The sequence below is a fragment of the Oncorhynchus masou genome, chromosome 8 (genome assembly GCF_036934945.1).
Source record: "Oncorhynchus masou masou isolate Uvic2021 chromosome 8, UVic_Omas_1.1, whole genome shotgun sequence".
Classification (NCBI taxonomy): domain Eukaryota; kingdom Metazoa; phylum Chordata; class Actinopteri; order Salmoniformes; family Salmonidae; genus Oncorhynchus; species Oncorhynchus masou.
In genome coordinates this window covers 5,765,355-5,780,072 of record NC_088219.1, presented here as the reverse complement: position 1 = coordinate 5,780,072, position 14,718 = coordinate 5,765,355, and the positions used below count along the sequence as shown (strand labels likewise).

At 45.1% G+C, this 14,718-nt stretch overlaps 1 protein-coding gene across 4 annotated transcripts in view; it reads right to left on the bottom strand.

The window, feature by feature from the left end:
* LOC135544009 (tripartite motif-containing protein 3-like) overlaps positions 1-14,718 on the bottom strand; it is a 119,477-nt gene that overhangs the window by 31,449 nt on the left and 73,310 nt on the right. For all 4 annotated transcript variants that reach the window (XM_064971339.1, XM_064971342.1, XM_064971340.1 and 1 more), the window contains 3 exons: positions 11,422-11,603; positions 5,804-5,933; positions 3,709-3,819 (listed from right to left, as the gene is read on the bottom strand). In XM_064971339.1, the coding sequence (XP_064827411.1) occupies positions 3,709-3,819; positions 5,804-5,933; positions 11,422-11,567 (387 nt within the window). In that variant the 5' untranslated portion in view covers positions 11,568-11,603. The remainder of the gene's footprint in view (positions 1-3,708; positions 3,820-5,803; positions 5,934-11,421; positions 11,604-14,718) is intronic.

The window sequence follows — 14,718 nt, the reverse complement described above, 5'->3', positions numbered from 1 at the left end:
TGATGTATTGAGATGTTGCTTCAATATATCCACATATATTTCTTCCTCATGTTGCCATCTATGTTGTGAAGTGCACCAGTCCCTCCTGCAGAAAAGCATCACCACAACATGATGCTGCCACCCCTGTGCTTCCCTGTTGGGATGGTGTTCTTCGGCTTGCAAGCATCCCCCTTTTTCCCTCAAACATAACAATGGTCATTATGGCCAAACAGTTATATTTTTGTTTCATCAGACAAGAGGACATTTATCCAAAAAGTACTGTCTTTGTCCCCATGTGCAGTTGCAAACTGTAGTCTGTCTTTTTTATGGCAGTGTTGGAGCAGTGGCTTCTTCCTTGCTGAGCGGCCTTCAAGTTATGTCGATATAGGGCTTGTTTTACTGTGGATATAGATACTTTTGTACCTGTTTCCTCCAGCATCTTCACAAGGTCCTTTGCTGTTCATCTCTAGGAGACAGAAAGCGTCTCCTTCCTGAGCGGTATGAAGCTGCGTGATCCCATGGTGTTCATACTTGCATACTATTGTTTGTACAGATTAATGTGGTACCTTTAGGCGTTTGGAAATTGCTCCCAAGGATGAACCAGACTTGTGGAGGTCTACAATTTTTTTCTGAGGTCTTGGCTGATTTTTTTTTATTTTCCCATGATGTCAAGCAAAGAGGCACTGAGTTTGAAGGTAGGCCTTGAAATACATCCACAGGTACACCTCCAATTGACTCAAATTATGTCAATTAGCCTATCAGAAGTTTCTAAAGCCATGACATCATTTTCTGGAATTTTCCAAGCTGTTTAAAGGCACAGTCAACTTTGTGTATGTACAGTGAATTATAAGTGAAATAATCTGTCTGTAAACAATTACATTACAACATTACTTGTGTCATGCACAAAGTAGATGTCCTAACCGACTTGCCAAAACTACAGTTTGTTAACAAGAAATTTGTGGTTTGGTTGAAAACCAAGTTTTAATGACTCCAACCTAAGTGTATGTAAACTTCCGACTTCAACTGTATATGTTTTGACCATGACAGTTTACCATCTAAGGTAACGCCAAGTAATTTAGTCTCTTCAACTTGTTCAACAGCCACACCATTCATTCCCAGATTCAGCTGAGGTCTAGAATTCAAGGAATAATTTGTACCGGATAAAATGTTCTTAGTTTTAGAGATGTTTAGGGCCAGTTTATTACTGACCACCCACTCCAAAACAGGCAGAAACTCCTTGTGAAGGGTTTCAGCGACTTTATTAGCTGTGGTTGCTGATGCGTATATGGTTGAGTCATCAGCATGCATGGACACACAGGCTTTGTTTAATGCCAGTGGTGGCAGGTCATTGGTAAAAATAGAAAAGAGTAGAGGGCCTCGAGAGCTACCCTGCGGTACACCACACTTTACATGTTTGACAATGGAGAAGCTTCCATTAAAGAAAACACTCTGAGTTATATTGGATAGTTAGCTATGAATCCCTGATATGGCCAAGGTTGCAAAGCCATAACACATATGTTTCTCAACAACAGGTTATGGTCAATAATAGTAGTAGAGGGGTATTAGTGGTAGTAAGGAGCTGTAGACAGGTATTAGTGGTAGTATGGAGCTGTAGAGGGGTATTAGTGGATGTAGAGGGGTATTAGTGGTAGTAGGGGGGTATTAGTGGAAGTAGGGGGGTATTAGTGGTAGTAGGGGGTATTAGTGGAAGTAGAGGGGTATTAGTGGTAGTAGGGGGTATTAGTGGTTGTAGAGGGTATTAGTGGTAGTAGAGGGGTATTAGTGGTAGTAGAGGGGTATTAGTGGTAGTAGGGGTATTAGTGGTAGTAGAGGGTATTAGTGGTAGTAGAGGGGTATTAGTGGTAGTAGAGGGGTATTAGTGGTAGTAGAGGGGTATTAGTGGTAGTAGGGGGTATTAGTGTTAGTAGAGGGGTATTAGTGGTAGTAGGGGGTATTTTTATTTTTATTTTTTTTTTAACCTTTATTTTACTAGGCAAGTCAGTTAAGAACAAATTCTTATTTTCAATGATGACCTAGGAACAGTGGGTTAACTGCCTGTTCAGGGGCAGATTTGTACCCCTTTCGGTTACTAGTCCAACTCTCTAACCACTAGGCTACGCTGCCGCCGTGGGGTATTAGTGGTAGTAGAGAGGTATTAGTGTTAGTAGAGGGGTATTAGTGGTAGTAGAGGGGTATTAGTGGTAGTACTGGGCAGTAGAGGGGTATTAGTGGTATTATGGAGCTGTAGAGGGGTATTAGTGGTAGTAGAGGGGTATTAGTGGTAGTAGGGGGTATTAGTGGTAGTAGGGGGTAGTAGAGGGGTATTAGTGGTAGTAGAGAGGTATTAGTGGTAGTAGAGGGGTATTAGTGGTAGTAGAGGGGTATTAGTGGTAGTAGGGGGTATTAGTGGTAGTAGGGGGTAGTAGAGGGGTATTAGTGGTAGTAGAGAGGTATTAGTGGTAGTAGAGGGGTATTAGTGGTAGTAGAGGGTATTAGTGGTAGTAGGGGGTATTAGTTGTAGTAGGGGGTGGTAGAGGGGTATTTGAGGTAGTAGAGGGATATTTGAGGTAGTAGGGGTAGTAGAGGGCTATTATTGGTATTTGAGGTAGTAGAGGGGTATTAGTGGTAGTAGAGGGGTATTGGGGGTAGTAGGGGGTAGTAGAGGGGTATTTGAGGTAGTTGGGGTAGTAGAGGGCTATTAGTGGTAGTAGAGGGGTATTGGGGGTAGTAGGGGGTAGTAGAGGGGTATTTGAGGTAGTTGGGGTAGTAGAGGGGTTTTAGTGGTAGTTGGGGGTAGTAGAGGGGTATGTGAGGTAGTTGGGGTAGTAGAGGGGTATTAGTGGTAGTAGGGGGTAGTAGAGGGGTATTTGAGGTAGTTTGGGTAGTAGGGGGGTATTAGTGGTAGTAGAGGGGTATTAGTGGTAGTAGAGGGGTATTAGTGGTAGTAGAGGGTCATTAGTGGTAGTAGAGGGGTATTTGAGGTAGTTGGGGGTAGTAGAGGGGTATTAGTGGTAGTTGGGGTGGTAGAGGGGTATTAGTGGTAGTTGGGGGTAGTAGAGGGGTATGTGAGGTAGTTGGGGTAGTAGAGGGGTATTAGTGGTAGTAGGGGTAGTAGAGGGGTATTTGAGGTAGTTTGGGTAGTAGGGGGTATTAGTGGTAGTAGAGGGGTATTAGTGGTAGTAGAGGGGTATTAGTGGTAGTAGAGGGTCATTAGTGGTAGTAGAGGGGTATTGGTGGTAGTAGGGGGCAGTAGAAGGGTATTTGAGGTAGTAGAGGGGTATTTGAGGTAGTTGGGGTAGTAGAGGGCTATTAGTGATTGTAGGGGGTAGTAGAGGGGTATTAGTGGTAGTAGAGGGGTAGTGGAGGGTAGTAGAGGAGTATTAGTGGTAGTTGGGGTAGTATATGGGTATTAGTGGTAGTTGGGGGTAGTAGAGGTGTATTAGTGGTAGTAGACGGTTATCAGTCATTGTAGGGGTTAGTAGAGGGGTATCAGTGGTTGTAGGGGGTAGTAGAGGGGTATCAGTGGTTGTCGGGGGTAGTAGAGGTGTATCAGTGGTTGTAGGGGTAGTAGAGGGGTATTAGTGGTTGTAGGGGTAGTAGAGGGGTATCAGTGGTAGTAGGGGGTAGTAGAGGGGTATGCGTGGTAGTAGAGGGGTAGTGGAGGGAAGTAGAGGGGTATTAGTGTTAGTAGGGGGTAGTAGAGGGGTATTAGTGGTAATAGAACCCTACCTTGCCCTCGTGGTTGGGGCAACAGAGGGGTTTTCCTGCAGCAGCAGCATTTACTGACTCCAGGACACTACAGGCTTCAAGCCTCGAACACTCGGGATCCCTCTGGAGGACCTAGCCACAACACAATCAACATCAACATTTATTGAGACAGCATTTAAAACTTCTCAACATATTTGTAATATAACAAGGGCTGTGTCTCAAATGAGACCCTATTTACCCTACAGAACACCCTATTTACCCTACAGAACACCCTATTTACCCTACAGAACACCCTATTTACCCTACAGAACACGCTATTTACCCTACAGAACACCCTATTTACCCTACAGAACACCCTATTTACCCTACAGAACACCCTATTTACCCTACAGAACACCCTATTTACCCTACAGAACACCCTATTTACCATACAGAACACCCTATTTACCCTACAGAACACCCTATTTACCATACAGAACACCCTATTTACCCTACAGAACACCCTATTTAACCTACAGAACACCCTATTTACCCTACAGAACACCCTATTTACCCTACAGAACACCCTATTTACCATACAGAACACCCTATTTACCCTACAGAACACCCTATTTACCCTACAGAACACCCTATTTACCATACAGAACACCCTATTTACCATACAGAACACCCTATTTACCCTACAGAACACCCTATTTACCCTACAGAACACCCTATTTACCCTACAGAACACCCTATTTACCCTACAGAACACCCTATTTACCCTACAGAACACCCTATTTACCCTACAGAACACCCTATTTACCCTACAGAACACCCTATTTACCCTACAGAACACCCTATTTACCATACAGAACACCCTATTTACCCTACAGAACACCCTATTTACCCTACAGAACACCCTATTTACCCTACAGAACACCCTATTTACCCTACAGAACACCCTATTTACCCTACAGAACACCCTATTTACCCTACAGAACACCCTATTTACCCTACAGAACACCCTATTTACCCTACAGAACACCCTATTTACCCTACAGAACACCCTATTTACCCTACAGAACACCCTATTTACCCTACAGAACACCCTATTTACCATACAGAACACCCTATTTACCCTACAGAACACCCTATTTACCCTACAGAACACCCTATTTACCCTACAGAACACCCTATTTACCCTACAGAACACCCTATTTACCATACAGAACACCCTATTTACGCTACAGAACACCCTATTTACCATACAGAACACCCTATTTACCCTACAGAACACCCTATTTACCCTACAGAACACCCTATTTACCCTACAGAACACCCTATTTACCCTACAGAACACCCATACATTTGACGAGAGACCTAGGTGGGAGCAGTACATGTCTCCTGTCAGAGGTAGTAAACTATTCAGCAGGATCCCCCAACGGACGGCCTTGCGGGTGGTTTTATTCTGGCCCACAAAATGTTTTTGTCACCTTTATATGTACTTTTTTAATTCTATGTTTTACTGTTGGACATAGAAGACTGTAAAGAAAATACCAGGAAACCAGCTCCAAATGGTTTTAATTTATGAAATCTGTTACCAAGTATTAGAAAGAGTAGAGAGACACATTTACATTATCATGTTTTAGTCAAATATTATATCTGTTTGGGCTTCTTACGGTCATTTTGCAGTCTTCTAATTATATATAACTATGTCCCCCCCCGGCTAACATTAGCGCGACTAAAGCTGTCCAATAAAAGCAGACACCACAACACAGTTAAAGATATGGACAGCAATTATCCCCGAATTCTAATCAATAAAAATGGCTGTAAAATTCAAGGCTCAGTTTTTTGCTTGTTTACAGCTGGTCATGTCATAGGGGCCCGTTTTGTTACATCATCAACATTAAGAATAGAGGAGTCTGTTCTAAAAACCCTGTCCCAACTCTCTTGTGGTGCATTATGGGAAACTAGCCTGAAATCCAGACCTGTTTTATATATATTTAAACTTCTTGAACTAGACTGGTACATAGGCTATGACCTACCCACAACATAACACACCGCAATCAAACTTCAGACAACAACAACAATAGATAGGCTCTACCTCTGACCACATCAACGAAAGAAGCCATACCTCCATGAGGTTAGTGATGAAGAAGTTGTTCTGTAGAGCGGATACTCCTTTCTCTGGTAGGATGGACGTCTGTCGACACACAGGACACGACAACGTCAGAGATTCTGGAGGGATGTAGTTCTGTAAACAACTAGAGAGAGAGAAAGAGAGAGGAGAGGAGAGAGAGAGAGAGAGAGAGAGAGAGAGAGAGAGAGAGAGAGAGAGAGAGAGAGAGAGAGAGAGAGAGAGAGAGAGAGAGAGAGAGAGAGAGAGAGAGAGGGAGAGGAGAGAGAGAGAGCAGATTGCTGTTACAAATGATAACATTCTGCAACTGCTTTGGGACGTGTGTATTTGTTACATACTCATACCAAAAGAGCCTGAGCCAGACAACCGTCCTGTCAAACATATCAGAGAGAGGGGGGGGGGGGGTATAGAGAGGGGAGAGCGAGAGAGAGATGGGGGGTATAGAGAGGGGAGAGCGAGAGAGAGATGGGGGGGTATAGAGAGGGGAGAGCGAGAAAGAGAGGGGGGGATATAGAGAGGGGAGAGTGAGAGAGAGAGGGAGGGGGATATAGAGAGGGGAGAGCGAGAGAGAGAGAGGGAGGGATATAGAGAGGGGAGAGAGAGAGAGAGAGAGGACTGGGGATATAGAGAGGGGAGAGAGAGAAGTGTTTCAATGGGACAGTACTTCTTTCTCTTTCCTTCTGTCACCTATTTCTCGCTCTCCTCCCTTTCATCACCTGTCTCTTTTCATCCTGAAGACTACATCTGCCCAACGACACCTAAGATCTGCAGTCTGAGACACAGACAGACACCAGCTACAGACACCAGCTACAGACACCAGCTACAGACACCAGCTACAGACACCAGCTACAGACACCAGCTACAGACACCAGCTACAGACACCAGCTACAGACACAAGATACCGACATCTTCAGACACCAGCTACAGACACAAGATACCGACATCTACAGACACCAGCTCTATGCATAAACAGTAACCTAAAGTAAAGTAACTTTAACGTTTTGGGGTCGAATCCCCCGTTAAATTCAATCTATGTTCAATTTTTGAATATTGTTGCACTCCTATACAGAGAAATGTCAAATTAAACTGACTCGAATTGGAAGAAATTGAACCACTGATTGTTTTCCTCGTGTGTGTTTGAGTTTGCCTGTGTGCATGTGTCTGCCTGGTTGGTTATGTTGCCATGTTGGTACCAAGCCCCCCGACACCCCCAGCTCTCTTTCCTCCCTCCTCCATCTAAAAGCCTCTGCTCGAGGGGGTGTTTTGTTTCTGAAAGAGAGAGAGGGAGAGAGAGAGGGGGACAGAGAGTGAAAGAGAAGGATAGAGAGAGCGGTAGAGAGAAAGATGGATAGAGGGATTTTAATCGTCTCTGACTAGCTTTCAACAATAGCCGTCTCTCAGATTGCTGAATGGTGTTGACAGGTCTTAAAACTCAGGAATGCACTTAGAAACTTGAATACCCTTTAGAACCGTTTGGAACCTTTTAGAAACTTTATAAGCTTTAAAACATGTAGAACCTTTAGAATCTTTATAACTTTTAGAAACTTTAGAACCGTTTAGAACCTTTTAGGAGCTTTAAAACATTTAGAACCTTTAGAAGCTCTAGAAGCTTTAGAAACTTTAGAAGCTTTCAAACCTTTAGAAGCTCTATACGCTCTAGAACCTTTTAAAACCTTTAGAAGCTTTAGAACCTTGAGAAGTTTTAGAAGCTTTTAAAACCTGTCAAAGCTCTAGAACCTTTAGAACCTTTAGAAGCTTTAGAACCTTTAGAAGCTCTATATGCCCTAGAACCTTTTTGAACCTTTAGAAGCTCTAGAACCTTTAGAAGCTCTAGAACATTTAGAAGCTTTAGAACTTTTAAAAGCACTAGAACTTTTAGAAAATCAAGAGGCTCTAGAAGCTTTAGAATCTTTAGAAGCTTTAGAACCTTTTAGAACATTTAAAACCTTTAGAAGCTCTAGAACCTTTAGAAGCTCTAGAAGCTTTAGAAGCTCTAGAAGCTTTAGAACCTTTCAAACCTTTATAAGCTCTAGAAGCTTTAGAACATTTTAAAACATTTAGAAGCTCTAGAAGCTGTAGAACCCTTAGAAGCTTTAAAAGCTCTAGAAGCTTTAGAAATTTTAGAAGCTCTAGAACCTTTAGAAGCTCTAGAACCTTTAGAAGCTTTCAAACTTTTAGAAGCTCTATAAGCTCTAGAAACTTTAGAAGCTTTAGAAGCTTTTAAAACGTGTCAAACCTTTAGAAGCTTTAGAACCTTTAGAACCTTTAGAAGCTTTTAAAACATGTCAAACCTTTAGAAGCTTTAGAACCATAAGAAGCTTTACAACCTTTAGAAGCTTTAGAAGCTTTAGAAGCTCTAGAAGCTTTAGAACCTTTAGAAGCTCTAGTTGCTTTAGAAGCTTTTAAAACTTGTCGAATCTTTAGAAGCTTTACAACCTTTAGAAGCTTTAGAACCTTTTAGAATCTATCTATGCCATTACCACACTGAACACCTACAGCACCCGATGTCACAAGATGGACAAAAGATCATCAAGGACAACAACCACTCGAGCCACTGCCTGTTCACACCGCTACCATCCAGAAGGAGAGGTCAGTACAAAGCTGGGACTGAGAGATGGAAGTATGGCTTCTATCTCAAGGCCATCAGACTGTTAAACAGCTTCTATCTCAAGGCCATCAGACTGTTAAACAGCTTCTATCTCAAGGCCATCAGACTGTTAAACAGCTTCTATCTCAAGGCCATCAGACTGTTAAACAGCTTCTATCTCAAGGCCATCAGACTGTTAAACAGCCTCTATCTCAAGGCCATCAGACTGTTAAACAGCTTCTATCTCAAGGCCATCAGACTGTTAAACAGCTTCTATCTCAAGGCCATCAGACTGTTAAACAGCTTCTATCTCAAGGCCATCAGACTGTTAAACAGCTTCTATCTCAAGGCCATCAGACTGTTAAACAGCTTCTATCTCAAGGCCATCAGACTGTTAAACAGCTTCTATCTCAAGGCCATCAGACTGCTAAACAGCTTCTATCTCAAGGCCATCAGACTGTTAAACAGCTTCTATCTCAAGGCCATCAGACTGTTAAACAGCTTCTATCTCAAGGCCATCAGACTGTTAATAAACAGCTTCTATCTCAAGGCCATCAAACTGCTAAACAGCTTCTATCTCAAGACCATCAGACTGTTAAACAGCTTCTATCTCAAGGCCATCAGACTGTTAAACAGCTTCTATCTCAAGGCCATCAGACTGCTAAACAGCTTCTATCTCAAGACCATCAGACTGTTAAACAGCTTCTATCTCAAGGCCATCAGACTGCTAAACAGCTTCTATCTCAAGACCATCAGACTGTTAAACAGCTTCTATCTCAAGGCCATCAGACTGTTAAACAGCTTCTATCTCAAGGCCATCAGACTGTTAACCTCTTGAAACTCTGGGGGCGCTATTTCATTTTTGGATGAAAAACGTTCCCGTTTTAAACAAGATATTTTGTCACAAAAAGATGCTCGACTATGCATATAATTGATAGCTTTGGAAAGAAAACACTCTGACGTTTCCAGAACTGCAAAGATATTCTCTGTGCGTGCCCTAGAACGTGAGCTACAGGCAAAACCAAGATGAAACGGCATCCAGGAAATCAGCAGGATTTTTGAGGCTCCGTTTTCCATTGTCTCCTTATATGGCTGTGAATGCGAGAGGAATGAGCCTGCCCTTTCTGTCGTTTCCCCAAGGTGTCTGCAGCATTGTGACGTATTTGTAGGCATATCATTGGAAGATTGACCATAAGAGACCACATTTACCAGGTGTCCGCACGGTGTCCTGCGCCGAAATTGGTGCACAAACCTCAGCTGCAAGTATTTTTCCATGGAATTCAGAGAAGAAAGCAGGCTTCCACGAACGATATATCAATGAAGAGATATGTGAAAAAACACCTTGAGGATTGATTCCAAACAACGTTTGCCATGTTTCGGTCGATATTATGGAGTTAATTCGGAAAAAGTTTGACGTTGTTGGTGACTGAATTTTCGGTTCGTTTCGGTAGCCAAATGTGATGTACAAAACGGAGCGATTTCTCCAACACAAAGATTCTTTCAGGAAAAACTGAACATTTGCTATGTAACTGAGAGTCTCCTCATTGAAAACAACCGAAGCTCTTCAAAGGTAAATGATTTTATTTATTTGGTTATCTGGTTTTTGTGAAAATGTTGCGTGCTAAATGCTACTCAAAATGCTAAGCTAGCTTTGCATACTCTTACACAAATTAGTGAATTGCTATGGTTCAAAAGCATATTTTGAAAATCTGAGATGACAGTGTTGTTAAGAAAAGGCTAAGCTTGAGAGCAGGCGCATTATTTTCATTTTTTTGGCGATTTTCAGAAATCGTTAACGTTGCGTTATGCTAATGAGCCTGAGGCTTTATTCACGATCCCGGATCCGGGATGGGGAGTATCGACAGCTTCTATCTCAAGGCCGTCAGACTGTTAAACAGCTTCTATCTCAAGACCATCAGACTGTTAAACAGCTTCTATCTCAAGGCCGTCAGACTGTTAAACAGCTTCTATCTCAAGGCCATCAGACTGTTAAACAGCTTCTATCTCAAGGCCATCACACTGTTAAACAGCTTCTATCTCAAAGGCCATCATACTGTTAAACAGCTTCTATCTCAAGGCCATCAGACTGTTAAACAGCCATCACTAACACATTACAGGCTGCTGTCAACATAAAGACTTGAAATCACCGGCCACTTTAATAAACGGATCACTAGTCACTTTAATAATGCCACTTTAATCATGTTTACATATCTTACATTACTCATCTTATATGTATATACTGTATTTTATGTAATCCATCTATTTCATCTTGACTATGCCGCTCTGTCATCGCTCATCCATATATTTACATGTATATGTTCTTATTCCATTCCTTTACTTAGATTTGTGTGTATTAGGTAGTTGTGGAATTGTTAGATTACTTGTTGGTTATTACTGCGCTGTCGGAACTAGAAACACAAGCATTTCGCTACACTCGCATTAACATCTGCTAACCATGTGTATGTGACCAATACAATTTGATTTAAGTTTGAGCTAACGGTAAGTCATTTAGTAGTGTAGGGTTTAGGGGTTAGGGTGGTTAGTGTGTATGAGTAGTGCTAGGGTGGTTAGCGTGTATAAGTAGGGTTAGAGTAGTGTTACGGTACTTTAGGGTTGTGGTAGTGGTTAGGGTATAGGATGTAGGGTCTAGTGTAAACTTACTTCTCACAGAAGGTGTGCAGGCAGGGCAGGACTTTATGGTTGTGGTAGTGGTTGGGGTGTAGGTTGTAGGGTGTAGTGGTTAGGGTATAGGATGTAGGGTGTAGTGGTTAGGGTGTAGTGTAAACTTACTTCTCACAGAAGGTGTGCAGGAAGGGCAGGACTTTAGGGTTGTGGTAGTGGTTAGGGTATAGGATGTAGGGTGTAGTGGTTAGGGTGTAGTGTAAACTTACTTCTCACAGAAGGTGTGCAGGAAGGGCAGGACTTTAGGGTTGTGGTAGTGGTTAGGGTATAGGATGTAGGGTGTAGTGGTTAGGGTATAGGATGTAGGGTGTAGTGGTTAGATGTACGGTGTACGGTAGAGACTTACTTCTCACAGAAGGTGTGCAGGCAGGGCAGGACTTTAGGGTTGTGGTAGTGGTCCAGACAGATGCTGCAGACCAGGAACTGTTTGTCTATCTGCCGGACCACCGGGCTGGTGCCGCCTGTCTCCCGCTGCGCCATGGGAACAGCCATTCACACACACAGCCAGCCACCGCCACTACACTTAACCTGCAGAGAAGGAGAGAGATGTCTTTATTCATTTTTAACTTTTGGGAGTGTGATGTTTACTGTAAACGTTTTTACTGTTTATTGGAGAGAGAGAGAGAGAGAGACAGAGAGAGAGAGAGAGAGAGAGAGAGAGAGAGAGAGAGAGAGAGAGAGAGAGAGAGAGAGAGAGAGAGAGAGAGAGAGAGAGAGAGAGAGAGAGAGAGAGAGAGAGAGAGAGAGAGAGAGAGAGAGAGAGAGAGAGAGAGAGAGAGAGAGAGAGAGAGAGAGAGAGAGAGAGAGAGAGAATGGGTCGTCTGGGAGAGAGGAGAAGCTTGAGTCTAATGAGGGGTCCGTGGCTCTATTTAAATGCATTTTTGATCATCCCGCAGCGAGGTAGGTGAGCTTCAGCTGTTGGCTTCTAGGATTCGGAAACCATCACACCGATCACCCATCACCATGGAGCCCAATCACCAGGAAAACATCCCCTTCATCACCACAAGATCGTCCTCTGCCTACTTTGGCTTCAGCACCATAACCCTACCATCTCATGGTCGAGGATGAGAATCACCGACTGGTCACTTGAATGTCGGAAGACCAGCTTTCCTGTCCAATGTTGTTCCACATCGGTTGAATGTCCCATGGTTGCCCTCCAGCACAAAATCCCGGAGGAATATCATGATCAAAGGGAGGTATTCTCCAAGACTCTCGCTACCCGTCTCCCTCCTCATCGCCCCTGGGACTGTGGCCATTGACCTGTTATCCGGTGCTACACCTCCGCACCTCTACCCTCTGTCGGTGGCTGAGACTCAGCTCATGGAGGAATCATTCAAGAGGCCGTCCAACAGGGTTTCATCCGCAGGTCCATGTCTCCTGCATAGGCTGGTTTCTTCTTTGTGGCCAAGAAGGAAGGAGGATTACGCCCTTGTATCGATTACGGTGGACTCAATGACATCACCACGAAGTATCGGTACCCTCTCCCGCTGGTGCCGTCAGCCATCGAGCAGCTCTGCGGGGCCCGGTTCTTCACCAAACTGGACCTGCGGAGTGCCTACAATCTCATTCGCATCCAGGAGTGGAATGAGTGGAAGATGGTGTTCAGCATAATGTCTGGTCACTACGAGTACTTGGTTATGCCCTTTGGCTTGCTCTGTCAGTGTTCCAGGCATTCGTCAATGAGGTGTTCAGGTGGTTGTGTACATCGATGACATCCTGATCTTCTCGACCAACCTGGAGGATCACGTCACTCACGTTTGAGCAGTCCTGGAACGCCTCTTGGCTAACCACCTGTTCGTCAGGGCGAAGTGCCAATTCCACCAGAGGGCTGTCTCCTTTTTTGGGCTACCAAATCACCCCGCAGGGAGTAGGGATGGAGGTCAAGAAGGTAGATGCGGTAAGGTCAGGGCCAGTCCCAACCACCATTGAGGAGTTTGCCAACTTTTACCACCGCTTCATCAGGAATTTGAGCTCCCTCGCCACCTCTCACCTCCCTCCTCAAGGGTGGGCCTCGTAAGTTGGTTTGGTCTCCAGCAGCCGATGAGGCCTTTCGTCTCCTCAAGGGGCGTTTTGTCTCCTTAAGGGGCGTTTCGTCTCCTCAATGGGCGTTCCACCTCCGCCTCCTTGCTAAAACCCCCAGATCCCACGCTACCTTTTGTGGTTGAGGTAAACACATCGGAGGTGGGTGTGGGGGCGGTTTTGTCACAAAGACGGGGGGGGCCACTAAAATTGTATCCTTGTGGTTTCTTCTCCAAGAAACTGTCCCCCAAAACAGAGGAATTACGACGTCAGTGACCGGGTGCTCCTGGCAGTGACGTTGGCTTTAGAGTGGAGACACTGGCTGGAGGGCGCCAAGGAACCATTCGTCATCCTCGCCGACCATCAGAAACTTGAGTACATACGGACAGCGAGGAGACTGAATCCACACCAAGCCAGGTGGGCCCTATTCTTCACCAGGTTCGACTTCACGCTGACCTATCGCCCAGGTTCTAAGAACATCAAGACCGATGCCCTGTCCCGGATCTACGTTTCGGGAGAGGCTCCTGTCCAGAGGGCCCCAATAATCCCATCCTCGTCAGTCGTGGGTCCAGTTTTTGGGATGTGGATATCCGCCAGGTTCTAGAGAGCGAGCCCTCACCCTGGAATTGTCCTCCCGTGCGCATCTACGTTCCCACAGGGATAAGGGATCAGCTGCTGACCTGGGCACACAGCTGTCGTCGCTGGACATCCTGGTATTTCTCACACCATACATTCCATCACTGAGAAGTTCTGGTGGTCCACCTTGGTGCAGGATGTTACGCAGTATGTCATACCCTGTTCCGTGTGTGCTCAAACCAAGTCCCCCCCCCGGAATGCTCCAGCAGGAAAGCTCCTGCCACTTCCCATACCTCAGCGACCTTGGTCCCGTCTATCCATTGACTTTGTTACTGATCTTCCCCCCCGCTTCTGATGGTTTCACCACCATCCTGTTGGAAGTGGATAGATTCTCCAAGTCATGTCGATTAATCCCTCTTCCTGGTCTCCCCACTGCTCTCCAGGTCGCCAAGGCACTCTTCCAGCAGGTCTTCCCGGCATTATGGCCTACCAGAGGATATCGTCTCGGACCATGGCCCCCAATTCACAACCTGAGTATGGAGGGCATTCTTGGAGAAGCCCTGTGTCATCCGGGTATTGGCCTCAGTTTAACGGGCAGGTGGAGATGATAAATCAGGAGCTGGGGAGGTTCCCAAGGAGTCACTGCCAGGACCGGCAGGGTGAATGGGCTCATTTCCTTCCTTGGGCAGAGTACGCCCAGAACTCTCTACGTCACTCCTCCACTGGGTTGACCCCTACCAGTGTGTTGGGTTTCCAGCCGGGCCCTGGCCCCATGGACCCCGGGCCAGACCACAGCTCCTGCGGTAGATGAGTGGTTCCGGCGTGTGGAGGTGTGGAACAATGCACACTTGAGCCTGTGGTTGTGAGTAGCAGGGGGCCTGTGGTTGTGAGTAGCAGTGGGGCCTGTGGTTGTGAGTAGCAGTGGGGCCTGTGGTTGTGAATAGCAGTAGGCCTGTGGTTGTGAGTAGCAGTGGGGCCTGTGGTTGTGAATAGCAGTAGGCCTGTGGTTGTGAATAGCAGTGGGGCCTGTGGTTGTGAGTAGCAGTGG